The sequence below is a fragment of the Penaeus monodon genome, chromosome 18 (genome assembly GCF_015228065.2).
Source record: "Penaeus monodon isolate SGIC_2016 chromosome 18, NSTDA_Pmon_1, whole genome shotgun sequence".
NCBI classification, from domain to species: domain Eukaryota; kingdom Metazoa; phylum Arthropoda; class Malacostraca; order Decapoda; family Penaeidae; genus Penaeus; species Penaeus monodon.
In genome coordinates, this window is record NC_051403.1 from 41,643,099 (window position 1) to 41,670,598 (window position 27,500).

At 42.9% G+C, this 27,500-nt stretch overlaps 2 protein-coding genes across 2 annotated transcripts in view; one reads left to right on the forward strand and one right to left on the reverse strand.

The window, feature by feature from the left end:
- The window catches only part of LOC119584784 (mucin-5AC-like), a 38,394-nt gene extending 14,580 nt beyond the window's left edge, over nt 1-23,814 (forward strand). Inside the window, exons 6-13 of the mRNA XM_037933432.1 lie at nt 2,030-2,196; nt 4,068-4,217; nt 7,399-7,508; nt 8,617-8,957; nt 9,744-13,860; nt 13,969-14,051; nt 17,888-18,000; nt 18,462-23,814. Of these exons, the coding sequence (XP_037789360.1) occupies nt 2,030-2,196; nt 4,068-4,217; nt 7,399-7,508; nt 8,617-8,957; nt 9,744-13,860; nt 13,969-14,051; nt 17,888-18,000; nt 18,462-18,882 (5,502 nt within the window). The 3' untranslated portion in view covers nt 18,883-23,814. The remainder of the gene's footprint in view (nt 1-2,029; nt 2,197-4,067; nt 4,218-7,398; nt 7,509-8,616; nt 8,958-9,743; nt 13,861-13,968; nt 14,052-17,887; nt 18,001-18,461) is intronic.
- Nucleotides 23,815-24,147: 333 nt separating this feature from the next.
- The window catches only part of LOC119584511 (6-pyruvoyl tetrahydrobiopterin synthase-like), a 10,496-nt gene continuing 7,143 nt past the window's right edge, over nt 24,148-27,500 (reverse strand). Inside the window, exons 3-4 of the mRNA XM_037933162.1 lie at nt 26,507-26,645; nt 24,148-25,847 (exon numbers count right to left, since the gene is read on the reverse strand). Coding sequence (XP_037789090.1) covers nt 25,697-25,847; nt 26,507-26,645 — 290 coding nt within the window. The 3' untranslated portion in view covers nt 24,148-25,696. The remainder of the gene's footprint in view (nt 25,848-26,506; nt 26,646-27,500) is intronic.

Here is a 27,500-nt window from a genome sequence, read left to right on the forward strand (position 1 = left end):
TTTGCTGTTTGGAATGCAGTGGTAGGAAGGGGAGGGAGAGGGGGAGGGAGGGGGAGAAGAGGGATAGAGGGTGAGAAGGGGAGGGAGGGTGGAATGGAGGAGAAGGGGGAGGGAGAGGGGAATGGAGGAGAAGGAAGTTGGAGATTGAGTAGGAGGGAGAAGGAGAGAGTGGTGGAGAAAGGGAGAGGTTGTTTGAAGGAAAGGGCAAGGGAGTGAGTAATATGTGGGAGACGTAGAAAGATACGGGAAGAAGAGTGAGTAAAGGAATGATTGAATGAGTCACTCAATCACTCACTCACTCACTCACTCACTCACTCACTCACTCACTCACACAGTTACTGAGTCAGTCACTCAGTGATTAAGTGAATGAATGAGTGGTTGGGTGAGTGAGTGAGTGAGTGAGTGAGTGAATGAAAGAATAAATGAGTGAGTGAGTAAGTGAAAGAGTGAGTTAATGAGTAAGTGAGTGAGTGAGTAAGTGAAAGAGTGAGTTAATGAGTGAGTGAGTGAGTGAGTCTGACAGTGACATTGACGGTGAGAGAGAGATGACGAGTCGAACGGAGAGCCGCCGGCAGAGAGAGAGAGTTACACAAGCCCGTTTTATAATGCCGCGAGATCACGCGAATAACCCGGACGGCGATCGCCTTCAATCGGGGTCCCAAGTTTTAATCTCGGCCGTGCGATTTGGGCCTAGGTTTCCGGGCTCTGGCCTCCATTGCTCCTGTGATTAACAACAATAGAGATGATTCCGCGTGATTGCTTAGCTCGCCGCCGTTATTTCGCTGCGTTTTTTTGCGATTTGATTTCCGCGAATGTTTTGAAAGGAATCTGGAGAACGCGGGTTTGGCTGACAGACAGACCGTCGAGTCGATAGGTGGACGGACCGGCCGATAGATAGACAGCTGTTGGGGGGTGGAAAGGGTGCAATCGAGTATGAAAATAAGTCGGGGATTAAGGAAGCAAAGAAACAGGCGGTGGCAAGATAGAAGGAAGAACGGGAAGGAGAGAGAGAGAAAAAAAAAACTTCCTGTCCAACCCGCGTCCAAACAGGTGCACGAGAGGGTGTAATTAGTCATGGTATAGAGGGCGTGGGCGGGAGAGGGGAGGGGGAGGTAAACGGGAATTGGGGGGGGGGGGAGAAGTGGGCGTGGCGTGGCAGTGGCGACGGGTGAGCCGTGCATGTCCGCTTGATTGTGCTTGTGCGGCGAAGGCTGGTTTGCCAGCGAATAAATCTTCTTCCCCCCCCCCCCACTTCCTGGAAATTAATTCTGCGGTTTAGTGGATTATTTTTTGGGAGAGACAGGGGGGGGGGGGGCTGGGAATTCTTTTGTCCTCGCGCATCATCGTGCGGATGCGCTGTTGTTGCGCGGCGGCTGTTGCATTTTGCAGGGCGTTGCTTTACGAGTGTGGCGTAACAACAGCGGCTGAGGATGCTGTAGATCACGGAGATAACGCACGTTGCAGCGCCCGGCTCGGGGGGCATGAGGCCGTAACACCAGGAACGCCCGCCTCGCCGGCCCCCGTCCGCGGCTCTCCACCCACTCTGCTACGCCCATTCAAGGCGGCATTGCTAAGCGCCCCCCTCCTCCCAGCCACCCACAAGAACGGGCGCCAATAATGAACGCACTCGCCGTCCCCGAAAATCGCCGTCTCACAGCACTCATCTCGGCGGGACTCTCTTTCTGCACCTCCGGCCGCGCTCTCCCTCTCTCTCCCTCTCCTTCTCCTCTTCTTTCTCCTCCTCCTCCTCCTCCTCTTCATTCCTCCCTCCCTCTCGCCCTACCCCCTCTTCTCTCTCTCCACCCCCCCTCGCCCCTACCCAACCCTTCCCTCTCCTTGCTCCCGGCCCATCCCCTTCCCTCCCCTCGCCCCTTCCCTCCCCTCGCCCCTTCCCAGCTCCCTCCCCCCTCACCCTCCCCCGTCGCCTCCCCTCCCTCACCCTTCCCCGTCGCCCTCCCCCCGAAGTGGACGTTGCAGCCACCGTCTTTGCAGGCTCAGCAGCTGCCTATTGATTTTACAATTACGCCAGGCACAAATCTCCGCGGAATTGTACAAGAACCTGCTGGTTGCGGTGGGCGGCGGAGGTGGCGGTCGCGCTGCTGCTGCTGCTGCTGCTGCTGCCGCTGCCGTGGCTGCCGGCGGGGAGCATCACCGACACTCTCGTGATGGTGATGGTGGTGATGATGGTGGTGATTGGTGATGGTTTGGGTCGGAGCTTTAGCGCTTACGTCGGTCCCGTGGTCGATGACGATAGCGATGACGCCTCCGATTGTGACGGGTTGATTTTGGTTAGAGAATGTAGGTCTCGTCGTGCCTGTGGTCGTCCAGCGGTCGTTCGATTTCAGATGTCTGTTCTGCATCGGGGCGGAGGCGAGGTCGCCGTCACGGAGCTGTTGAATAATAATGGCGTTCTCTTGGAGTGATAATCGCAGGCGCTCGCGCTATCGTGGGAGGCGGGGATCTCGTCCATGCTGACTCGCCCTCGTCTCCCGGTGACAGGGGAGGTGGGCGGCCTGCGTGCGGGCGGCTTCGAGGAACGGGACTGAGGCCTCACCCTTCCCTCTTCACTCCTCTCTCTTATCTCTTATCTCTCATCTCTTATCTCTTATTCATGGTGCCCCCCTACCTTCTCTTTATCCTTAGTTTTCTTTATTCTCCTTTCTTTATTTTTCCCCCGTTCTCCCTATTCATCCTTTTTTCGTTTGAGTTTATTATCTTATTTCTCCCCCCCGACTCCATCCCCCTTTCCCCTTCCTCCTCCCCCTCCCCACTTCCTCCTTCCTCCTTCCCATTCCCCACTTCCTCCTTCCTCCTTCCTCCTTCCCACTCCCCACTCCCCACTTCCTCCTTCCTCCTTTCTTCCTTCCCCCTTCCTCCTTCTTTCTTCCTTCCTCCCTCCCTCCTCCTTCCCCATTCCCCATTCCCCATTCCTCATTCCCCTCCCCTTTCCTTCCTCCCGCGGAAGTTTTGGCAACACCCGAACGCCAAAGAAAAAAAGCAAATGATCCGGACAGGAACGGGAAGGGTTTTAAAGTGGCTCTCCAAGGCGAGGCTTTCTATCGTTCCTGGTAAAGCGGCGGGGGAGGGGGAAGGGAGGCGGAGGAGGAGAGGGGAAGGGGGAAGGGAGGCGGAGGAGGAGAGGGGAAGGGGGAAGGCGGGGGATAGGGGTGAGGGAGGAGAGAGGTGGGGGTGGAGAAGGATGGGGATAGTGGGAAGGTGGGAGGCAGGAAGAAAGGAAGGGAGAGGGAAAGAGAAAGAGAGGAAGGTGGGAGGGGAAGAGGAAAGAGAGGGAGGCAACAAGGGGAGGGAAGGAAGGAAGGAGGGAAGAGAGGGAGGGAGGATATGAGGCGGCTGTCGGATCGAGGAAAGTAGATGGAGGAACTTTAGGATGATGGCGGTGTTTGGGCTTTGTGTCGGGGGGGGGGGATGGGGGGGCGGCTTGTATTTCATTGTGTCGGGATTTGTGTGTTGATTATTGGCTGGTGATACTGCTATTTGATATTCTTGCGGCGAGGTGCACGGTGGCTGCGGAGCGTGTGTGATTCGCGCGCGGGTTTGTGTGTCCTTGTATATATGTGTGTGTGTGTGTTTGTGTGTGTGTGTGTGTGTGTGTGTGTATGTATATGTGTGTGTGTGGGTGTGGGTGTGGGTGTGTGTTTGTTTGTTTGCTTGTTTGTTTGTGTGCTAGTGCGTTTTTGCGTTTGTGCTTGTGTTTGTGTTTGAGTGTTTGTTTGTAAATGTGTGTGTATATGTGGGTATTTCATTGTGTGTATATTCACTTTTGCATACACATTTCCCCCAATATGTCTGTTTCTTTGCACGCGTGTCCATGCATTGGGGCCGACAGCGGGGCGAATGAAGGGCAAAGTGAAAAGCGAAAAGAGAAAAATAATGACAAGATCCTTGTCCTCGAGCGCCCGAAGGCCGTGGCGCCCCCCCCCCCTCCGGGCGCAGAGGGCCCTCGGTCGATCCTCGCCAGCAGAGTCGCAAAAGCTCTTACGCTGTTCACTTGAGCGCAAACAAGAAAGAGTAAGGAGATGATACAATGTTGTCATATAAACTTGAAGGCGGAGGATAAAAAGCAGTGACTTTGATGGCCAGAAGGTGCACCTCGGGGACCGCCGTGGTGCCGCGCGTAGAGGCGAGTCTTCCGGCCGAGGGCGTGGAAGACTCGCCCGTAAGGCCTCGCACCGCCGGTGCGATGTTGTCCCGCGACTGTGAGTTATTGGGTGTGAATATTGCATGAGTACCTCGGCCAGACACTGCTACTCCTCTTATGCCTTTTCTTTTTTGTGTGTCAGCTGTGCGGCGCGGGTCGTGCGGCCGCCGCGGTGGCTGAGGTCGGCTCTGCACGCCCTCCTTTGCATTTCTTCTCGCTTGTAGTCCTCGTAACCTCGGGAGCAGGACGCGGAGCTTCCTCTCTTCCTTCCTTTCTTCCTCTCTTCGTCCTTTATTCCCTACTTCCGTCTTTTCTTTCTTTTGTAGATCCTTTTGTCTCCGTACTTTATTTCCTCCTTTTTCATTTCGTTCTTCCTTTATTTCCTTCTTCTTTTCTTGATTCATCTTCCCTCTCATCTCCTCCTCTCCCCCGCCCTCCCTCGCGCGCCCCCTTGTCCGTTGTTCCGGCTGGACAAGGACACGGACGGCCGCCTCTTGGCCACATCTCCGCCCCGCGAGGTGAGCGGCGCAGGAGCTGCCAAGCGAGCCGAAGGAGGACGTCTCCCCGGGATCCTGACGTACGAGGCGTGTTGTTGACGACCCGCGGGGGGTGGTGCGGCGTGTTCCTTCGCTAGGGCTTTCATTATCCTAATGATCGAACGGGCGAAGTCGGGCGGCGGCTCGTGTTACCCCCGACCTCAGCGCCCGACCGCAAACAAGCCGCCCCGACACCCGGCGAGCGACCGCAGCCTGACAACTTCGTAATTACTCGGACGAGAGTAGTTAACACTGGATGCAGGGGGGAAGTAGGGGAGGGGGAGGGGGAAGGGGCTACGTTCTGGCGCCACTCCTCGCACCGCCACGCCCCTGTCACGCCCCTGTCACGCCACACCTGGCCACTTCGCACAACGCCCTGTCAACCACACGCACAGCATGACACATTGCCACACTTACGCGCTTGTCGTGTCTCGTATGTAGGTTATAAAAAAGGGATATATATATATTTGTATATACACACACATATATATTTACATAGGAAATTAAAGTTTATTGGTCATGTAATGAGAAGTAAAAGTATTGAGAAAAACTTGCTGACAGGGATGGTGATAGGAAACAGAGGAAGAGGCAAACCAAAGACAAGACTGAGCGACAATATCAAAGATATTTGCGGGCTGTCGATGGTATAAGTGGAAAGAAAAGCGTAAGATCGAGTTTAGTGGCGAAGGATGGTGGAGAGGTCCACGGCTGCTCAAGCATGAGCATACCGTTATTGATTGATTTGATATATTTACATATTTATATTGTGTTTGCGTTAATATAAATAGAAATAAATCATACAGGCAAAGAATAAAGACGATTGAATGCGGAAAGGAAAAAACATAATAAATCAGGTCGATGTAACTGTTGTCATCGACTCTAGTGCATTTCTTTTTTATACTGAATATTATCGTAAAGATGTAAGCCATTATGTTAAGTAGCCGTCCGCCAGCGGCTTCCATTACGTAAGGAGGTCAAGCGAGCCCCGGGCGGAGTGCGAGCGCCGCGGTGCGACAGCGCAGTTACGTAATAAGGGCGCCGCTGCCTGGCACTCCTGCGCCTAATTGGGAGTAAATGACTTTGTCCTCGGCCGCCTCAGCCCCGCGGTGAACTTGCATAATTAGGTGCTGGCTCTGATCCCCTTTCGGAGAGGGGAGGAGGAGGGAGAGGGAGGAGTGTGGAAGGGAGGGAGGGAGATGGAGAGGTAGAGGGAGAGGAAGGGGGAGAGGGAAGAGGGAGAAGGGGGGATTGGACAATGATACCACACTTTTCCCGAGCGAAAGTGTTACGTTGTTTCCTCGAAAGCTGCCGCGTGACGTCGCTGCCTTGGCGTAGCGGGCCAGCAGGGAACGTGCCAACGACCGCGCGTGTTATCCCTCCCCTTTGAAGTTGGGCGGTGACCTCATCACCGGGTATTGATATCGATTACTCGCGCCATGCAGGCTAGGCATCCCACCAGGGCCTGCCTCCCCCCCCCTCCTCTTCCTTCTTCTCCACACCTCTTTCCCCTCCGCTTTACTTTCTTCATTTTTCTCCTCTTCCTCTTCTCTCTCTCTCTCTCTCTCTCTCTCTCTCTCTCTCTCTCTCTCTCTCTCTCTCTCTCTCTCTCTCTCTCTCTCTCTCTCTCTCTCTCTCTCTCTCTCTTCTCTTTCTCTCTCTCTCTTTCTCTCTCTCTCTATCCTCCTCTCTTCTCCTCTCTCTCTCTCTCTCTCTCTCTCTCTCTCTCTCTCTCTCTCTCTCTCTCTCTCTCTCTCTCCTCTCCTCTCTCCTCTCTCTCTCTCTCCCCTCTCTCTCTCTCTCTCTCTCCTCTCTCTCTCTCTCTCTCTCTCTCTCCTCCCTCCCTCTTCCTCTCCCCTCCCTCCCTCCCTACTCCTTCCCTCCCTCCCTCCCTCCCTCCCTCCCTCCCTCCCTCCCTCCCTCCCTTTTTCTCCCCCTTCCTCTTTCTCTTCGTCCTTCCCTCCCTCCCCCTCCGCCACACGGTGCTTGTTGCGTATTTGATAACCGCGTGTTAGTGGCGTGCCGCATAACCCTACATATTGATCGATTCCCCCCTTTTCTTCCCCTTTTAATTCCCTTCTGCCTCTCCTCTTCTCTCTTTTAAAACGTAATTCAACCTTTACTTCCTCTCGTTTTCTTTCTGATGTTTTTCTTTTTTTTCTTTTGTGCTCTGTTATTCTTCCTCCTTTCTTTCTGTTTGGTTTTGCTCGTTCTTTTTCAACCTTCTTTAGCTCTCTTGGTTACCTTTTTGCCCTCCTGTTTCTGACTTCCCTCCTTCTTTCTCTGTCTTCTTTTCTTCTTGTGTTCCTCTTTCTTCTCTCTTTTCTTACGCGCTTCTTAGTTTTCGTATTTAATCCCCTCTTTCTGTCCCTTTCCTCTCCTTCGTACTACTCCTCCTCCTCCTCCTTCTTGTCCTCTTTCTTTTCCTTCGTCTTTCTCCTCTGCTTGCTCTTTCTTTCTTTCTCTCTTTCTTCCCTCACTGCTTTCTTATCTTTTTCTCTCCTCCTCCTCCTCCTCTTCTTCTTCTTCTTCCTCCCCCTCCCCTTCCCCTTCTCCTTCTCCTTCCCCTTCCCCTTCCCCTTCCCCTTCCCCTTCCCCTTCCCCTTCCCCCTCCCCCCTCCCCTTCCGTTCGCAGTCGTGCCAGCACCGGACCGCAAACTGGAATTAGTGCGTATTAGATCAAAGTCACACATTTGTCTCGCAAAGGGTATATAACACAAAGGTAATGTACGCATGCATATTTGAAGCAGCGGGCAAGTGGCGTCGCGTGCCTGGCCCCCGCACGGCGTCTCTCAGGAACTCGGTCTTTTCGGGCTGTAAGTTCCGTTCGAGGATCGGAATTTTGTAGAGAGGGAGAATGCCAAGGTGTTGAATGGCGGCGGCGCTGGGCACGGGCGCTGACGTCGGCCTTGAGTGAAGGATGAGGAGAGGGATCGCCAATGTGCAAAGCTGACCGGGAAAGAATGACGTGTCCGGTGTATGGACGGGGGTGGAGGGGAAGGGAGAGGGGAAGGGGAAGGGAAATGTGAAGGGAGAGGGGAAGGATGAGAGAAAAGGGAAGGGGGAGAAGGAGATGAAGGGGAAGGGGAAGGGGGAGAAGGAGAGGAAGGGGAAGGGGGAGAAGGAGAGGGAGAGGAAGGGGGAGAAGATGAGGGAGGTGTAGGTAGGGGGAGAGTGAGAAAGTGACAACTACGATTCCCGAACACGCCAAGGTCAGGCCAAGGTCGGCGCGAGCTTGCTTTGAGGGGAGGCCAGACCGACCGGCTGCTGTCGAGCGCAAAACCGCGTTGCCCGAAGTGTCTTTCGCGCCGTATTGATGGGGCCTCGGATATAGTTACCCTCATTATTATCACGATTATATGTTGTTATCTACGTCAGTGTCATTCTTCACTGTCCTAAATGATACAATTCACTCTGTTTGACGTATTCTGTTTACGACCATGTATGTATATGTAAATATGTATACAGTTGCTATATATACATATAACTATATTCATATAGATATATGTATATATGTGTGTGTATATATATATATATATATATATATATATATATATATATATATATATGTATATGTATATATATGTATATATATGTATATATATGTATATATGTATATATATATATATATATATATATATATATATATATGTATATATATGTATATATATGTATATATGTATATATGTATATATGTATATATATATATATATATATATATATATATATATATATATGTACACACACACACACACACACACACACACACACACACACACACACACACACACACACACACACACACACACACACACACACACACACACACACACACACACACACACACACACACACACACACACCTTTGGGTGCACACAGCACACCAGAGCACATCGCCTGACCGAGTCCTTTCCGTTGCAGAAGATGGACGGAAGAAGCGGAAGCGGAAAGCAGAGGCGCTGGACACCCCGCGAGCGACGCCCACGTCCACCCACCTTCCCCGAGGCCCAGCCGCGTCCCCCATGCCCCGGGGGACGCCAGCGCAGATGCCAAGGGGAGCCCCCACGCCCACGCAGATGCCCAGAGGTGCTCCCACGCCCACACAAATGCCGTGCGGGCCCCCAACCCCCACGCAGATGCCCAGGTTACCCTCTCCCGCCCAGATGCCCCGCGGAACGCCCACCCCTACGCAGCAGATGCCACAGTTCAACCCGCAGCAGCAGCAGCAGCAGCAGCAACATCCACATGCATTCCAACAACAACAGGTGCGAAGTGTGTCGTAGTGTATGCTAAGAGGGCACAGGCCGAGGTAACACAACGTCTAAGTATTGTTTTGCAAGTAATTTATGTGATGGAGGCATTTTATTCCCCTTAGTTGATGACGATATGTCCTCCTTCTTACACTCTTTGAAGTTTTGTCATGTTATATTTTATTATTAAGTTATGTTTGCTATTCAGTCAGTTAGCCAACCTGTAAACCAGGGTTCAAGTAATAGAACTACACTAATATTGTTTACATTGAAAAACTGGTGATTTAGAAATTTACTGTTAATTTTTACGTGCTTACATATTATTTGGAATTCAGATTATTGTTATAGAAAATAACTCATTATTGTTTATGGATGGTAACATTTCACTTGGAATTCCTGTAATAGAGACATTTACTCATGATTTTTAAAAAAATGCAGTCCAGAAAAAATGAACTTGAGATTTACCTCCTAATATCCTGATTTGTTGTATCTTATGTTATTCACAGTACTATTTGAATATATTTCAGGTATATGGATATTGCAAAGAAATCTTCATTTGCCTTACAGTTGAATTCCATTATGGTTTCATGTTTAGATATTTTATTTACCCTTTAAAAACTGTTTCAACATAGAATTGTATCAAATAGGAAATTCTGATGTGATATTGGAAATTAGAATTGTTAACATATTATATGCATCAATAGTTTTTTAATATGTTAAGAGAGGATTTGAACATTCTTGTACATTATTAATAAATTTTTATTTCATGGATGGAAGGTTAAACTCGTGCTTTTTTTCCAGGGCTGGGGGATGATTGGTGCCATACCCCGGATGGCAGGTGGGGGCGGGTATGGTCCTGTAGGTGGAGTCATGAATGTCCCTCAAGGGTGCAATCACCACTACCATCAGCAACATGGTCCTGCCCAGCACTGTACTGCAACCTCCCATGCATGCTGTGATAATCATCATCGTTTCCCAGTCAACATGCCATCAAACATGAACAATATGGGACCTAACATGCCCATGGGACCAGGTATTCGTCCAGGTATTGGGCCCGGTTTTGGGGAGATGGTCAGGCCAAACATGTGTCGGCCAGGAGATCCTTCTATGTTTCGCGGTGGGATGCCTCAGGGACAAGGTCCTCTCCAACAACAACAGCAGTCAGTGCAGCAGCTTCAACAGCAACAGCAGCAGCAGCAGCAGCAGCTTCAACAACAACCATCGCAGCTCCAGCAGTCTGTTTTGTCTCAACAGCAGCAACAGCCACAGCCTCCGCCACCCAACATGATGGGTCCAGGGTCACATATGATGCCTGGGATGAGAGGAGTGGCACCACACCCACCTGGTTTCATGAATGCCAACATGATGTGTCGCATGCCAGGACCAGGTATGATGCCACCTCGTGTCTTGCCTCCTGGAAATATGGCAAACCCTCAGGGAGGAACAGAGCGACCCAGTGCACCGGCCACTTTCTGGGAAGAAGGGGAGAAGAGACGCAAGACAGGGGGGAGGGCCAAGAAGCGCTTTAAAGGTGTTTTGGAGAGAGCCTCGCCATGCCCAAATGTTGATGTAAGAAATATCCATGGAGAGCACCCTCGTCCTAATATGAGTGGGCAAGGTGGTCCTGGACCTCCACACTCTGGACCTTCTTTTATGGATGATCCAAGTGGTTATCTGGCGCAGCAGACTGCTCTCTTAAATAATACCATGGCAGGAGGTGGCATGGGACAGTTCTCTCCCCAAGCACCAGGCATTTCACCAAGACCTCCTCCACCACCAGCATCCCAAACAGGAGCACCTACAGGTGGTACTGTTATGCCACAACAACAACAGATGCAACCAAAAAGTCAGGCTGGTGTGCCACCAGTAGGGAATAGCAATGTTACACGTGCTTCCCAGTTGTCCTCTTCCCCTGCTGTGGTTCCTTTGCCAAGTAATGTCCCATTACCAGCAAGAGTCAGTAAGGCTGCAACTCATACAACAAACACAGTCATGACAACACCCTCTGTCCTTCCCACACCATCAACACACACAAGTGTAACTGGAGCCCCCACACCAACCCTAACCTCGCCACCAACCAGTACCTCAACTCCAACAAGTCAGCAGACCTCATCCAAGGGGGACTCCCAGAGAAGCCCACCTGTTGCAGCAGAAAAGACAGCAAGTCCTCCAGAGGGTGCCAAACAGTCCCAGGGTCAGGCTGCTGAAGGGGAAACTGCCTTGTCTACATCCATAGCCAAGGCTGAGTCTAGTAGCCTTATTCACACTACAACAGTTACCTATACCTCCTCTGCAACATTGACCACCAACACTAAAATTACAAATTCAATACCAATATCAACACAGTCAGAATGTTTACCACCAAAAGAAAAAATTGAAACTGTGTGTTTCAAACCAGAGGAAGATCAGTTAGTAAAAGTTAAGCATGAGGCAAATTCACCTGAAGATAGCATAAAGCCATCTGTTAATATTAACATATCAAACATTAAAGAAACAATTAAGTCTGAAAATTGGTGCAAAGAAGTATCAAGCAACATGAGTAGTTGTGAAAGCACAGGCAGTAGCCCAGATCAGGCAGTCAGTGGGGGAAATGGCAGCGAAGGTATTGCAGCTAATAAACCCCTAACACCTGGCCCTCCTGGTGTAAGTAGGGCTGGAGGGGTGACTCAGTCTCCGCTGGAGATGGTGCAAAGTATTGTTAGTAGCATTCCTGTGCCATCCTCACTAGGGCCCATTCGACCAAACTCCCAACCACAGCAGCCGCCTCCTCCTCAGCCACCCCCTCCTCCACCTCCCCAGCCACAGCAGTTACCACAACCACCTCCACAGCAACAAGCAGCACTTCCAGTATCTATGTCAGCAGGAATGTACAATGTGCCTATTTCCACAAATGTAACGGTGTACGGTGGAGGTAATTCAGCTGGGCTAGTCCGTGGTCCAGGTCCTGTTCTAGTAGGAGGACCACCATCTGCCCAGTCAGGTGCCTTTGTTAGCAGTGGTAATGGATGTAATGGCCCAACCAGTATGGTTGTTGTTTCCTCTCAGTTTAACAATAAGAACAATGCAACCCCTGGTGTGGCTGTAACATCTGCAGTAGCAGGTGTTGTTGGAGTACCAGCTGCAATGTCTCAAGTACAGGTTCAGCAGCATATGGCTTCTATGCAACAACATTTACAGCCACAGATTCAGCAACAGCTACAACCGCAGCTTCAACCCCAGCTACAGCCACAACTTCAGCCACAGCTACAACCCCAATTGCAGCCCCAGTTACAACCACAAATACAACAATTTCAGCCTGTACAACCAGTGGTGCAACTAGTCAACACCTTTGCCACAATGCAGGCTCCAGTTATTATACAAAATGGTGGTAATATTATCCAGTCATCCCCTAGTATTTTACACAGCCCAGGTGGCATGATTGCTGGTCCCACACCACTAACACAAGGTACTATTATGGCTGGACAGTCCTTAGTTCCTGTTACTGCAGCCACTTTGGCCGTGGAAGGTACTCATCATCATCCTCAACAGCAGCAAGGCCAAGTTGGGCAGCCACAGTCTTCACCACATTTACAGGTGGCACAGGTTGTCACTACTGGGCTAACAGCTGAAACAGTAGATGACACAAGAGCTAGTAATGCCTCCACTCCACATGCTACTTCAGTGTCCACTCCCTCAACTCCACATTCAACCCCAGGGTCCACACCAGGGTCAGACACCCCCTCCAGTGCTGGTTCCTCTGGAGGACGCAGACGGAAGAGAAGACGAAATTCATCAACACCACAGGGAACTGCTGCCACTCAGTCTTCACCACAGCAGCATCAGCAGCAAGGATTGGTACCAGCTATTATCATGGGAAACAAAGTTCCTCAACACATGGTAATGAATGGCCCCCATATGGCTCAGGTGGCACCTTATGGTACAATGGGCACTGTGGCAGCAGCCGGTCAAATGGCTCAAGTTGCTACAGTTGCCAGTCAAGTGGGAGGTGGACAAATGCTGCAAGCAGCAGCAGCACAGGGAACTGGTGCTATCAATGTTGTTCAAATGGTTGGTAATACCTTACCAAATTTACCTGTGCAGGTTCACAACCCAGCAGCCATTCTAGTAGGTTCAGCACCTCCTCAGGGAGTAGTGATAAACCAGCTTGCTGATGGAACATTCATATCAACAGACCCAAACACTGGTATGTCATATCCAGTTCAGCTACAACTCTCTGGTGGCCATATTGTTGGTGTTACTCCAACAGTCAGTGGCTCAAGTGGTATGGTTGGCCCTCTCACTCCCGGAGCAACTGCTGGTGGAATGCCAGCGATGGTGGCTGTGCGACCTCCAGTCCCCCACACAACAGCAGTAGTCAGTGGCCCAAAGGTAGTAAACATCTCTCCTTCACCAGCAACATCACAATTAACAGGTAGCACAGGAGTTCATGTTTTACCTGTGACAGCAGCTGCTGCCACATATCCAGCTCCAGGAACTAGTGTTAGTCCTGGCCAGGCAGTCTGTGTAGGCCAGGGGGCTGCTCCACCAGTAGTTGTTACATCAGAATATGTTGGAGGTCAGCCAGTTGTCATGGGCGGGGGGGGATGTAGTAGTAACACAACAGTAGTTCAGCACAAGACCACAATAGTGCAACAGCGCACAACTCTGGTAGCAACGCAGGGGAATACTGACACAGGCACACGATCCTCAGTGTCAACGCAAACACCTGGTGGACTGGGAGAGAGTGATGTAAGCAGTTCAGATTGTGTTGGAGTTGCAGCACCAGCATCCCCTTCTCATCAGAGTGCAGAGGTGACCACGACGCGCCATGATGAAGATGCCACCCCCCCTACGGACCCACCCCATCCACTTCCACCACACTCCCCGGACAAGAATAAGCGTACCATTCCTGAGGAGCCCCATAGTGCGTCCACTTCAGGTAAAGTCGATGTCACAATGCCATGCTAACTTGCCTGATGTAGTGCCAGTGATGAGCCAGAGCCAGTGTGGGGCCAGAGCCACTAAACGCGGTGCCGCTGTGTTCCAGAGGAGGCGGTGATGTGCGGCCGCGGAGTGGTGTGGGGGCCGCATAGGGGCCACCACTACTGGCCGGCTCAGGTGCTCCACCAGGTAACTACACCACAAAATAACTAATACACAGCTTTCTACATCTTCCCTCTTCCAAATTAAATATAAACACATGTCTGCACTCCTTTTAACTCCTTTCAACCCTTCTTTAGTAGTATAATGGTCTGTTTTCCCTGAAACACTTTGACAAGTTATTTCCATGAGCCAGGGATTGATGTAATTTACATTTATGACAATATGTGATAAATTCATTCATCCTGCAAATACAAAAAAGGGAAAAGGGAAAAAAGTCAATAATTGTTTTGTGTAATCCATCAGCAGCACAAAAGTGCTTTGTTAAGAAGCATTTTAATTGCAGTATCTTCATATTTTATATGTCCTTGTGTTACTATAAATTACTTGTTTGATATATGAATAAATAGATATTGACCTACTATTTTATAATTATTATTGTAATAATCACACTTGAATTATATATGCACTGAGTTATATTGTTAGAGCTTTCACTGAAGCCAGGACATATAAATGATTTAAAGTTATTTGATTCTCTCAGTAGTATTACATCTGAGAATCTCAGTTTATCAGAATCAGTATCTTCCTTTATGGCTTACACCTTGGCTTGTGGCAACTAACATTTTAATTATTTTTCCTTTTGTTTCTTATCCTATTACAAACACCCACATAAACCTGTCACATAAAATCCTCTAAGACCATATGTACATAGTTGGTCTTTAGATTATAGTCAAAGTCCTTTTAATTCTCATTCTTTTGGAAGTTGGTATTGTATAATAGAGGGTCATAAAGACAAGCCAACATTTTGTAAGATTAAAATAATGTTTAGATGTGAAGTAATGAAGCTATAACTACTACTATCTTTTGTTAACCCATTGCCGACGGGTGGCATGTACGTACATGCCATGGCATGGCGGGACCATCTGCCGGGGGCACGTACGCACATGCCATAGAGTATGCATGGACATGCCATGAGTTTTTTTTTGTTACAATCACGGCAAAAGATTATTTTTTTGCCAGTGAAAGTGTGATTAAGTCGGTTCTAACACTTTCTCATTTTTACCATGCAACAAACAAAAAAAATGCAACAAACCGACAATTTCAACTCCATGATGCCACACACTGCTTATTTTATTCGGACTATAGACCGAATAATGATCAACTATGGAGTCTATATAACAACAAAAATACCCTTCAGTCTCGATTTATCAGAAAGTTTGGCAAGTAGAGACTGTAAAAAATAATGAAAATTGAAAATACAACATATCTTCGTAGTATTACGAAGAAACGGCATGGGATGCTGGTATTTGGCGTAAGTGGTCGCGCATGCTCGGGCGACGATATAAGCCCCCGGCAGCGAGGCCCGGGCCACTTTGAATGCTACCCGTCAATTATGGGTTAAAAACAAAACAACTTCCAAAATAATGTCTTTGTGTTTGTATGTATATTGTGTATGTCTGTTTCTGTGTCATGCACTCAAAGACAGGACTGCGGGTGGTGGTGGATTGCTGTGTGTTGCTGATGCTGGTGCTGAGTGCTTCATGTTCTGGTTTTTACATTTTTTTATTATAATTTTTTTTTACAGGAGACCGTAGTAATAAAGTTATATATATTTTTAAACTTCCCAAGCTTTTTTGTGATTATAGATTATAGAGTTGATAAGATGATAACTTTGAGGATTAAAGTTTAACCTCCCCACAGATATGGTCTGAGATCCAATGTATGCCTTCTCTGTCATGGTATTTCTGTATTTTCTAAAGCACTTTGGTGATTTTGGTGGTTTCCTTTTGAAAATATATTCGCTAATAGTTGCTGAATTGCAAAATAAATGTTATTTTGCCATATTATATCCTTCAAAAAATACCTTTTTATTTTGATTTAATAATGTGGCAAGGATTGCATTTCTGACCTGAATAGATCATTAGAATATTTCACTTTAATGAGGAAGCCACAGTCAGAACTGTGTGATCTGGGGTTTCCCATAAATACACCAGAATATGTATTAAACACACACAAGTGGCAAAATTTTATATGAAGAACATGTGGGGTATGAATTTATATACGCGCGCACACACACACACACACACACACACACACACACACACACACACACACACACACACACACACACACACACACACACACACACACACACACACACACACACACACACACACACACACATACTCTCACACACACACACACACACATATGCAAATATGTGGTTGGTGTGGTGGCTTCCTCAGTAATAATACACCAGATAAGGTCAGCTATGATTGACATTACCAGCATAATCCCACCTGAGATACCAGATCAGAAACAAATGAAATAGTAATTGCACTGATATCTCACTATGCTTTTTTTTTCTAAGATATCTTCAAAGATTTTGAGAGCATGGTTTCATTTGCATAATTTCATGGTTCTTTACAACAGAGGCTTTGTGGAAAGTCCAGGCATGTTACAGGTTGATAAGTATTCTAGGTTTTATAAAGGAATAACCTATTGTTAACTGTTAGCTCAATAAGCTGGTTGTACACTGGGAGTTCCCCCAAGATTGGAATTCAAACAATGTCCATGACAGAGAGAGGAGTAAGAAAAATTCTTGGATGTTAAATTTATGTTAGAGATAGTTCAAAGTTCTCCTTTTTCCACTCCCCATTTGAGATAGAAATACAGTGAAGGTCAAAGCTTATTTCCAACATGTCCTAATAATGCAGCTCTTAGTAACCAGGGCATGACACAAGGTCCATGTCAAAGGTGTTAAGATTTTGAGGAGGGAGGAGCAATAAAAAAGATATGAGAAAAAATGCATCTGAGGAGTAAAACCTTGTTTGGCTTTGTTTTTAGTAGATTGTGTGTTCTTGAATTACACCTTTTTCTAGACACATTGGTTGGATTTAGCATCTTATAAGTTTAAATGATTTTTAATTATTATCTTTTTTCTTGTTTGCCTGTGTTGTCCTTGAATATGGATGATTGCAAATGATGCAGCCTTCCTTATTTTCAACCTTTTGCATTTGCAGTGCCTCACGAGGTTGCTGTGTGTTATTTGTTACATGTTTTTTTTTTTTTTTTTTTTTTTTTCCCCAGCCCCACACTAATTTTCCCCCCCTCTCACCTAACACAATTCCTTTACTTCTAATGTTTCTCTTTATTTTTTCTAAATTATTTATTTAGATTGTCTTAATAAAAATAAATAATAATTTCCATATAGGAGAGTACTTAAGATATGCTTTGCAGGGATATAATCGTACCTACATTTTCATGAATATTCATTATATTTCATTGTTTGATATTGTTTACTATGTTTAATTATTATTAGGATTGGTCTAATTTTATGCCATATCTCTCTCTCTCTCTCTCTTTCTAAAGTTATTGATATGAGAATGAAGGTTGACATCTATCAGAGTATTTCTAAGAATACAGAAATGAAGTAGATATAATATCATGGAAAATGGAAATTATTATGGGTCCTATAATGGTAATATTGATAATACAAGTTGTTTTAAATATGTGTTTTTTCATATCAGAAGTATTAATTATGTTCTCCAATTTGTTTGTCTTTTTTCATTACATTGCTATGTATGTGGACTGGCATTCCCGACTGTATGAAATAACAAAGGAATTGTGTGTCTTTGGTGAAGGTAGCCTTACTAACTGGTTTCAGGGAAGAAAATTTCACTTATTTGTTTCCCCTATTTAAGATGGTAAAAGTAACAGTTCTGATAATATTAACTACAATAAAGAGAAGAATAACAATAATAATAATGATAAGAACAGTGGCAGCATAAAAAGTGGTAAAGAGCAGACATACCTCTTAGTTACCATCACTTCCAATGTTTTCACTTTCAACCGTATCCTCCCAGGCTGGTGGTGAGTGTGTGGTGCAGTGGTACGGGGATCACAGGGTGGACACCGTCAAACATTCCGTCCTATCCACGTTCCCCATTGTACCCCCTAGGGTGCCAACACGCCGCAGGTACTGTACACTCTCTCTTTGTTGGATTCAAAGGTCTGGATCTCAGATTTTGAAGTTTTGAAGTTTATTTGGAATATCCCCCCCCCCCCAGCTATAAAATTTTCCATGTAAATATGAGTGCAGCAAGGTTAGAGAATATTGTATTTATACTTTTCTGAAAAAAAAATCTTTTAGTTTGTCTTTATATTGTTGAATGTTATTCTTGTTGTAGATATGTTCCTTAAGTGTCCATTTTTCTGAGAAATGAAATGTATAAAAAAGGTAGATTTGTATTTCATATATTTAATTACAGTTTCACAGAATATATGAATATATAAAAATATAAATGTATATTCTACCATTTTTCTTCAGTATTTTCTTCACAATTATAGTGTAAATTTTATTTAAGTTATGGAATAAAATCATAATTCACCTATAAATTCAAACCAAGTTGAAATAGTGACTGAAGATTATATTTTCAGTGTGCGAGGGAAAGCTGCATTAGACAAGGCAATAGCCGAGGCCATGCAAGACAGTGCAATCAGCCACCAACAGTGTGAAGTTCCTCAGCCAGTCACACTGGAAGGCATGCCAGCGGACTCTCCAACCACCGTTGTTGTTGCTGTGAACGGACCTCTGATTGGCCTGGGAAGTGGACCAGTTAGAAGAATGCTAAACAAACCAGCAAAGCCACCCTCGGAGCCCCAGCATTTAAATATACCTCATATGAACCAAGTGATGGCACGGGAGAACAAGACTGCCATAGGAGGTGGAGCTAAGTGCCTTCCAGCCTCGCTGGGAGTGCTGGACGGACAGCAGCTCCTACCTCCCCAGGCTGTGCAGTCTCTTTCTCCTCACACCACGGGACCTACGAGAGCAAGACGCAGGCGGAGGATCAGGTGACATGGGCCACAGAGTTGTCTATAAGCCAAGAGTTATAGTAATCATGACACAACCATAAGTGCGATTTATATTTTGAATCCAATGTTGTTCATTATGGTATTTATGTATATCAGCATTTTGATAATTCCTTCCTTTTTTTTTCTTATGCCTTAGAAAACACCTTATGTTTTTATCTGTTGATTTTGACTGACTGACTAATCAGGTTCTTTGACAGCTTTTATTGGTTAAGTAATACATTGATGTTATTCTGACAGTCAGTGTTATATCACTGAGCATGCATTGTTATTATTTCCAAACATCATGGTATTTGTTACTATACTATCATGTTCTTGGTTTATTAGACTACTTAAATCATGTTACAGAAGAAAGAATACAATGCATATTCCATACTTCAAATTGATAGGTTATATGGTAGCTATTCAAATATGATGATTGAATATAAAGTGGATTATATTAGTGAGTTGAATGATATATTATTATGATATATAGTAAGGAGTGTTAAAGCTTTTGAGCCAAGTCAAATCCAGCATCACAGGTGATTAAGTCAAATGAGAGATCACCTACATTATCAAATCTTTGAGTAACTAATATGCATTAAGGAAACCATCAAGAAATTCTTGCTGTATATGGCATGGTAACAAAAAGGTGAATAGATGCTATGATCGGAGTCCATTATTGCGGTGTATGAGATGAGGCAGCATGCTACTCTAAGAAAATGGATGTACTCAGGGTAAACTTTGTAGTCCACTAATTAGCCCGAAGATACTGCTTACATCACTAATGAGGAAGGCAACTGCAAGTAGATTTCAGTAGCTTAAAATTTGGAAAGCATTCGTTTTACTGTAAGAATTATTACCGATAGCCTTTTGGAAGGGGAGAATGAAATACAGTGTAAACTATTCAGGACACACACACCTGACACTGAGATTTTTTGTCTGTGTATTTTGATCAACTAAAAATACTTTATTTACTTGACTTTTAATTAGATTAGTGAATGAGGTTGCTCTGGATTAATATATTTGTCTTAACATCAACTGGGAATGGGGTTAACAGTGGGGCTTTATTTGCATCTCATCAGTGTTCCTAGAAATGTGAAAATGACAATGAAACACAAGTCTTTAAGATGAAGTGAAATAAATATCATCATTTGCTGCAGATATCAAAACCAAGCACTGCATGATGATATTTAACCCTTTATGAAGTATTGTTTAGCCTTCATATATAGTTTCTCTGTCAAGGGGCCTTACATATTTGTGATTTATCTTTCTTTACTTACATTTTTGTAAAAATACAAAAAAAATTCATTCTGACCATTAATGAGCATATATTTCAAATCTAACAAAATATTTTTGAAAATCTTTAGTGTTTTATTTTATTTTTATTTATTTGATATCAGTTTTAGTGGGCTTACATATGACTGTCTAAGAATACTTAGGCTGTATATTTGTTTTTCATTCTATTCTTCTTTTTTTATTTATTTTTTTAATCATCATTATATAAGCAGATTATAGCTGTCTTCCACCAAAGTCATCTTCATAAGCTTTCCAAATTTTAAGATAGGCAAATGAACTGATTCCTCAGATTATATCACATGCTTTAAGTCTTTGCGATAAAACTGAACCAAGACACCCCAGAGCTTCACGTAAAACAGAACAAGACAAGATAAAAAAAAAAAAAAAAAAAAAAAACAGCGTCACACTGTGCAGTCCTCATCTTGTGAGCTTGTCAGCGGGTTCATCGTAGACTTTCTACAAATTCCCAGAGTTATGTCATGTGTTTGCACTATCGGGAAGTTGACAGTTTACTTACAACCTCACAAAACCCCCGAGACGGCAAGGATGTCTAAGGTGCCTTGAGTGTGCCAGTATTAGTGGAGAGTTAATTTGTGATAGTGCGCATTTTGTACACCATTAGTTAATTGTAATCTTTGCCAAGCTTTGACAATAATTGGTGAGTTTAGAAGATATAAATACAGCGTTACAAAGCTATCATTGTAAATCAAAACTTGTAAAGTAAGTTGTTGATGTTGAAGGATAATTTTTATGACAAAGACACTACAATCAAATAACCAAGAAAAACAGTAACTCTGATTACAATATTGGCTGAACTCGCCTAGCCATGCAAATATTCCCTTTCAAATTCTAAGTTGGTGCTTGACCTTGAAAAGATAGCAATTTGTACAAATATGTAGTGATCAAGCACTTACTTAGGAGTTTAACCATGGTTCCCTTTGCACGTGGTTCTCTATTATCCATGAAAGAAGAAAACTTACTACCCAAGTGTGGTATACGTAGACTGAAGTGAGTGTATTAATTACAGAAAAGGCATGGCCATTGACAGGATGGTCTAGAAGGGAGGGAAGCGTGGAGATGTTGGTGAAGTAATATTTATAATTTTTATTGATATTTAATACTTCTTGTTCTTGTATTTTGTTGAGACATGCATACTATGCATGACTGTTATCGTTGGAAAGGATATTAGAGAATTACTTGTACTTAATTTACTCTTTTCCAAATTGCCTTTAAAATATACTAAAATGTCTCTGTGGATACAGTAACAGTTTGTGACTTTTCCCCATTGTGTAGCACCTTTATTGAGTACAGCTCTACTCAGGCAACCATTAGCAGTGAAAAATAAGAGTTTTGATTTTTTCATCAGTACAGCTGGAATTTTTTGGACATTAAAAATGTTAATGTAAGCAATTTCAGGGAGTTCAGTGTGGCAGTGTGTGGCTTATGCTGGAACTAGTGTGGTTGTGATTCTGGGGAACTAAATGACTTGCTTATTTACCCCAGTAGAATAAATATATAAGAAGTCAGATATCCTATATATATTGATATGTAGATACTAATTCAGTGTCAAAGTGAATCACATACAAGCTTGAAACAAGTAAAATATCCTAGACCCTTTGAATATGTACCCACCCCCACAGCTTCCTGATCTCAAGAAACTGGTGCTAGGAAAGGCAAATTGGAAAAGAGTTAAGAAATGTTAGGGATGTCTGGTTTATTATTGCGTCTTGGCAAGGATAATTGAGCTTTAGATAAACCTCAACTTGTTCCCAGAATTGCTTGTTATGACACATCTTCCTCATTGCCTGCATCTGCTACTGTTTATCACTCTTTCAGTTGTGGGTTTTACTTAGGTTTCATCTTTTAAGATTTAATTTTTTTCAGATTATGATTGAATCTGTAATACATCTCAGATATGGCCAAGTTGTTTGCCAAATTAATTATATAACATTAATAACTGGTAAGTACAAAGTATCTATTTCAAGTTGTGTAAACATTTTTTTTTTCATTTAATGACAAGGAAAGGTACCAGTGAGTTGTCAAAAGTCAAAGTAAATGTATATTTTAGTACTTGAGGTTACTGAAGTGTTTACTATGGTATGGGTTGCTTGGGAAGATAGCCATGTATCTTTTTAGAAACTCAGTGTATTGATGGAAGTCATGTCTAAACCGCACCAGTATGTGTAGGAACATGGTAGACCTGCTGAGTGTGTGCATTATAGTGACTTCTACCAATGTACTGGTGTGTACTACCTTTACTTTACCAGCCCACATGCCAAAGACTGATTACTTCTCGTCACAAGGTCAGGTGATGAGGGGCAAAGTGTGCACCATGATTTACCGTTTTAAAGTTAGTAAAAAATATATGGTATGCGTTTTTTCCTGTTTACAGAGAAGGGATATAGCTTGTTTCTTAACCTGTTTATTTGTATCCACTGCAGATTGCTACTAGTGTTGCCAGTGTGCACAATTATCCATTACAGAGTTGATTGGATTTGTTTTATATGTATATTTTATAGAGATTGAATCCTTATGTGTATATGAAATAAGTATTTTTTTCTTTTTGCACATTACCTTGTAGCAATTACTCCAATCATATGTTAAGTACTGTTGTAGGGAGGGCATATATGACGTTATTCCCACTAATATGCATATTAGAACCTTGTTGTACTGAGTTATCAGTCTGTGGGTGAGTGTACAGGAGAGGCTGTCTTGATGTGCAACTCACCCACTGTATTTCTACTTAGTGGATCTGGTAGACAGTGTTAGGGTTAGAATTATTCAAGATTTGTGCACCCTATGGCAACACTTGTTTTCTGCAAGCCAAAGACACTCGTTGAGTTGCTGTACAGGTTCAGGTTGTTCGAGCTTAGATTAGAGATAGAGAAGTGTGGTTTATATTGTATGTACAGAAGAAATATTATAATATGGAAGTCTTAGATTTTTTAAAAAGAAGATAACGTCCCAGTTTTAGGTCAGTGATGGACCTTTTGTTAATTAACCACCAAGTGGTTTGTTTCTCTCATGTTCAAATATTAATATGGGTGTGCATTCTCCGTTACCCATTTGGGTCTGCAAGTAAGATGTATATTTTGTCTGTAAGGTATATAAGGAGACACACCCATATGGAACATTGTTGCCTCTCACAAAGTTTCAGCCTCTTGCCAGTCTGCAGTTTCCTTGGATGTAACATCTTCAGAAAGAGGTGGATGTAAAAACATCCGTTGGTTATTTACCCTAACACAGATAAATATAGATAAAGAATTATCGCTATTCCTAGAATGAATGGTTAGTTTTAAGGGGACATATTTTTATCAGTTTAACTGTTTTTGGACCAAATATTACTGCAGACTGTGAGTGGTGAACATCTTCAAATCCCATTTCCCACATTATCCTTCTGTCTACCCTTTTCCTCACCTCTCATAAGGATCCCACCTCACTCCAATCATTTCCCAAGGTACATATTAGTCTCATTTCATCACCATTATTATCATCTCCTTCATGTCCTGTGTACAGGAGTAATTTGTTTGCCACACTTCTGGACACCCCTACCTAAGAGGTATCTTGATATTATACTAGTTTCTTCTTTTGCTTTAACAAACGTGTCAAGCTTTATCCAATACACGATTTCAACTTCTGACAGTTGGTTTTAATATCCTCTTGCTATAAAATGCAATTTTTCCTTTTTTTGAATACTGGGATGTTAGATACGTAACTAATGGATGTTAAAGATGATTATGTTCTAAGCACAGGGTAATTATACCTGCATTTAAGTGGACAAAAGGAAAGAGCAGGAATACAAATGCAACTAATTATATAAATGATTTGAAGGTGACAAAGCAAATTACCCAATAACAAAAGTACACTAGAGGTTAACTGGTCTTAGATTTCCATTAGAAGACACAGATAAGGAAATAAATTTAAAAGGGATGTAGCTAAAACACAACCATGGTTACAAGTAGGTTGAGCAAGAAACCAATAAAATTTTATTTTGTTTGGTGATGATACATCTCGTACTGTATTTTGTACCTCGGAGTGTTAATTAACTTTTCTATCACATTTTAAATATGGGTAATGTCATCAATGTATCACTTGTAATTTACAAATATTATTATCTTCCTTATGGTATTCATATTATAAACAAGACCAAAAATGATAAAAGTTAAGACAATGATGTACTATCTCATGAAACACTAAAGGTGAATTTTGTTTTATTTTATATTTCTCATTGCTAATAAGACAATGGAAGTAATATAGTTAAACACATTTTAGAAATAAAGTATCAGATTAAAGTACTCAGTTCCTCGTACAACATATAAATGAATAATGAAAAGAAGTGGAAATTGCAATTAGGATTCACATGAACACATGACCACAATTATTGTTTTTTGCCAGTGCCAGAATTTTCTGTCATATTTTGCAGAAATAGGAATTAATGCATTTTAAATAACAATTTTGTATGAAGATCAACATGCAAAGTTTAAGTTGTGAATGTAAAAAATAATATTCATTATTTTGTTTAATTTCATTTGCACAGATGTGGAGGGATATTAGTTACCTGTTATTTACTAAATATTTATCATAACTGCCATTTACTTTCTAATATTGATCTCTTCAGTTTTTTTATAGTAATATTCTGAAAAGCAGTATTATAAGTAATTAAAAGATTCTTATTTTGGGTTGTTTATATGTAAATGAAAGGTGAATAAAATCAGGACTTCTTTTACATATTCTATTTAGCACAGAAAAAATACTAGGGAATTATCAGTGGATTTTTATAACAATTTATCAAGTGTCTTTTTATATTACTTTCTTTTTATGTATAAAGGAATTCATAATGTATTCTTCATAATAGTACTGAAACACTATTATTTATATTATTCCTATTGTGTTTATTAAATATTTGTTTACATAATTTCGATTTATTTTTAAATATAAAATCAAACCACTGAGGTACCAAGCCAACTCTGTTGTTAAATGTAAGCTTGACCTGATGACTGCTATGAGTAATCTACATATGTGTGTTCATGCACATAAGCATGAATGTTCACCGAGATAAAATTTTACTAGTGAGCCTCTGTCTCACTGCTTTGTACCAATGAATGCAAGTTAAAGATTTCTGATTCGCATTGTACAGTTAATTATATGCTGTTATATATATAAATATCAGTGAAAAGCCAGCAACTGACCTTGATCTTGGGTATCAGATTAACTGTAATTTTTTTTATAATTCAAGAACACCATAAACCTGATAATAATATTTAATCTATAAATTGTACAATTTACTAAAAGACAGACATAGTTTTAAAACAATTTATTATTTTATACTTTGATAACAAATTAATTTCACAATACAAAAAGTATTTTCAAAATAATATGAACCTGACGGAAAGAAGTATTCTTGGAAGATATATAGTCTCTACCTAAGCTATTTCATTCATATACTAAAAGTTTGATATCAAAACTAATCTCATTTAAACTCTTGTATGGCACTTACTGATCAGATTTTTAGTATCAATTATTCATTCATGTTCTCCCCTGTAGACAACAATATTCTTGTCAGTCTCATGCACTTTAATTTCATACAAGGCCACCTGGCTCGGAAGTTGACCCTGGATGGCCTCAAATATGACAACTGCAACATTTTCTGTAGTGCTGACTAGATTTGAGTCCCTGAAGAAAAGAATTTGAATGTGATATTCAACCATTGCTAATACTATCATGATACAATGGTGTTGGTATGATAAAATTTACCTTACATGGAGAAGGCATTCAAATGACAGATGTATAGCTTTTAAATGATGCATAAGTATGATCATATAAGATGCTTGGCATTGTTGTTTACACTGAACTGTGCATCTCATATAATGGAATCAATATTGGATTCATTAGGTGTGAACAAATAAGTTATATTTCTAACATAGCATAACTTCTTCCAACAAAACACACAGAGATATGCTTGATTTAAAATATCTGCCATTCTTAACAATCTAGTTGATTTATTGCAAAATATACTGTTCTTACCTCAGATTAGTGGACCACTGCCTTAAACAACTCAATAAACTATTGTTTCAGAACTTTTACTAACATGTACACAACACATAACTGTGTGAACACAAATGTAAACAAAATGTATGTACAAAGATCAAATGACATTGCCACAGGAAATTAGGGATACATTAGACCTTGACCTTATCTGATAAGGAATGTAGTTTCCCTCTAAACATTCTGGTTTTGTGTTTCATTTAATATATCTACATAACCTGCTTGCCATTAACTTCAAATTATTCAGAGCAAAACTAAGGAAATAAGAAACCGAATCACCCACTGACCTGAAGACAGGGACGTCCAAATCGAGATGCTTGTGGTCCATGACATCCATGACTACGCTATTGATGATGCGCTTGAGGTCAGTCACATTCATCACCATCCCCGTCACGGCGTCAACAGGTCCTCGCACTGTCACCTCAACTGGAAGGAAATTGTTAAATCAGGAATACTGAAGTTCGAATCATTTATAATGAAACTAGGGGGAAATAAATATAAAATAGAAACAAGTATGAAGAACGACGTAATTTGAGAAATATGAGATGTGATATTCCTACGAAATAAATCGTGAAAGATAGGATGAAACGGGAATGGTGACATAGGAAGCGTGTGAGCAATGAAGCAAGTCCAACCTATTCTAACTCTTAAAAAGATCAATGCGTAATGGCAAATCGTGAAGTAATGACTTATTTGTAAAAAACGGAATAGTTTTCGTTTCGCAATTTAATTTTACTGCAGTTTCAATATATATATGATAAAAGTCAAATATGACCGACCGAATCACCCGCAAATTTTAAAGGTTTATAATTTCAATACACAAACACACAGAAATATGATAATCTTAATTTCCTATAGCCGTATACACATACACATGCCTGCACGTTTATCCAAGCAAATAGAAAGCTTTTTTCAGGTGAGGAACTTCTTACAATGTATAACTGTAACAAAACTTAATGATCTGTTTAAGGATACACACAACTTATTCGTGCGTCCGAGGCAGTGTTGAAAAACGTTCGAAATAAAGGCCGCGGTCACTGTGGCTGCCACGGAGAGACAGCGGTACCCTTCTTAGTGATCGCCTATGATAAGTCCAAGGTATTGTATACTAAGTTTCGGTCACTGGAGAGAGTGAGATACATTTAGTGCCAGGAGTAGATGAGTTACCATACACGATTTAATGCTTTCGCCAGTGATGTCGCAATGCACCTTTGGCTGTGTGAATGTTGTGGCCTTGGAACTAGCCAGAGATTATGGCAAAATTTGACGGATTTTTTTCAT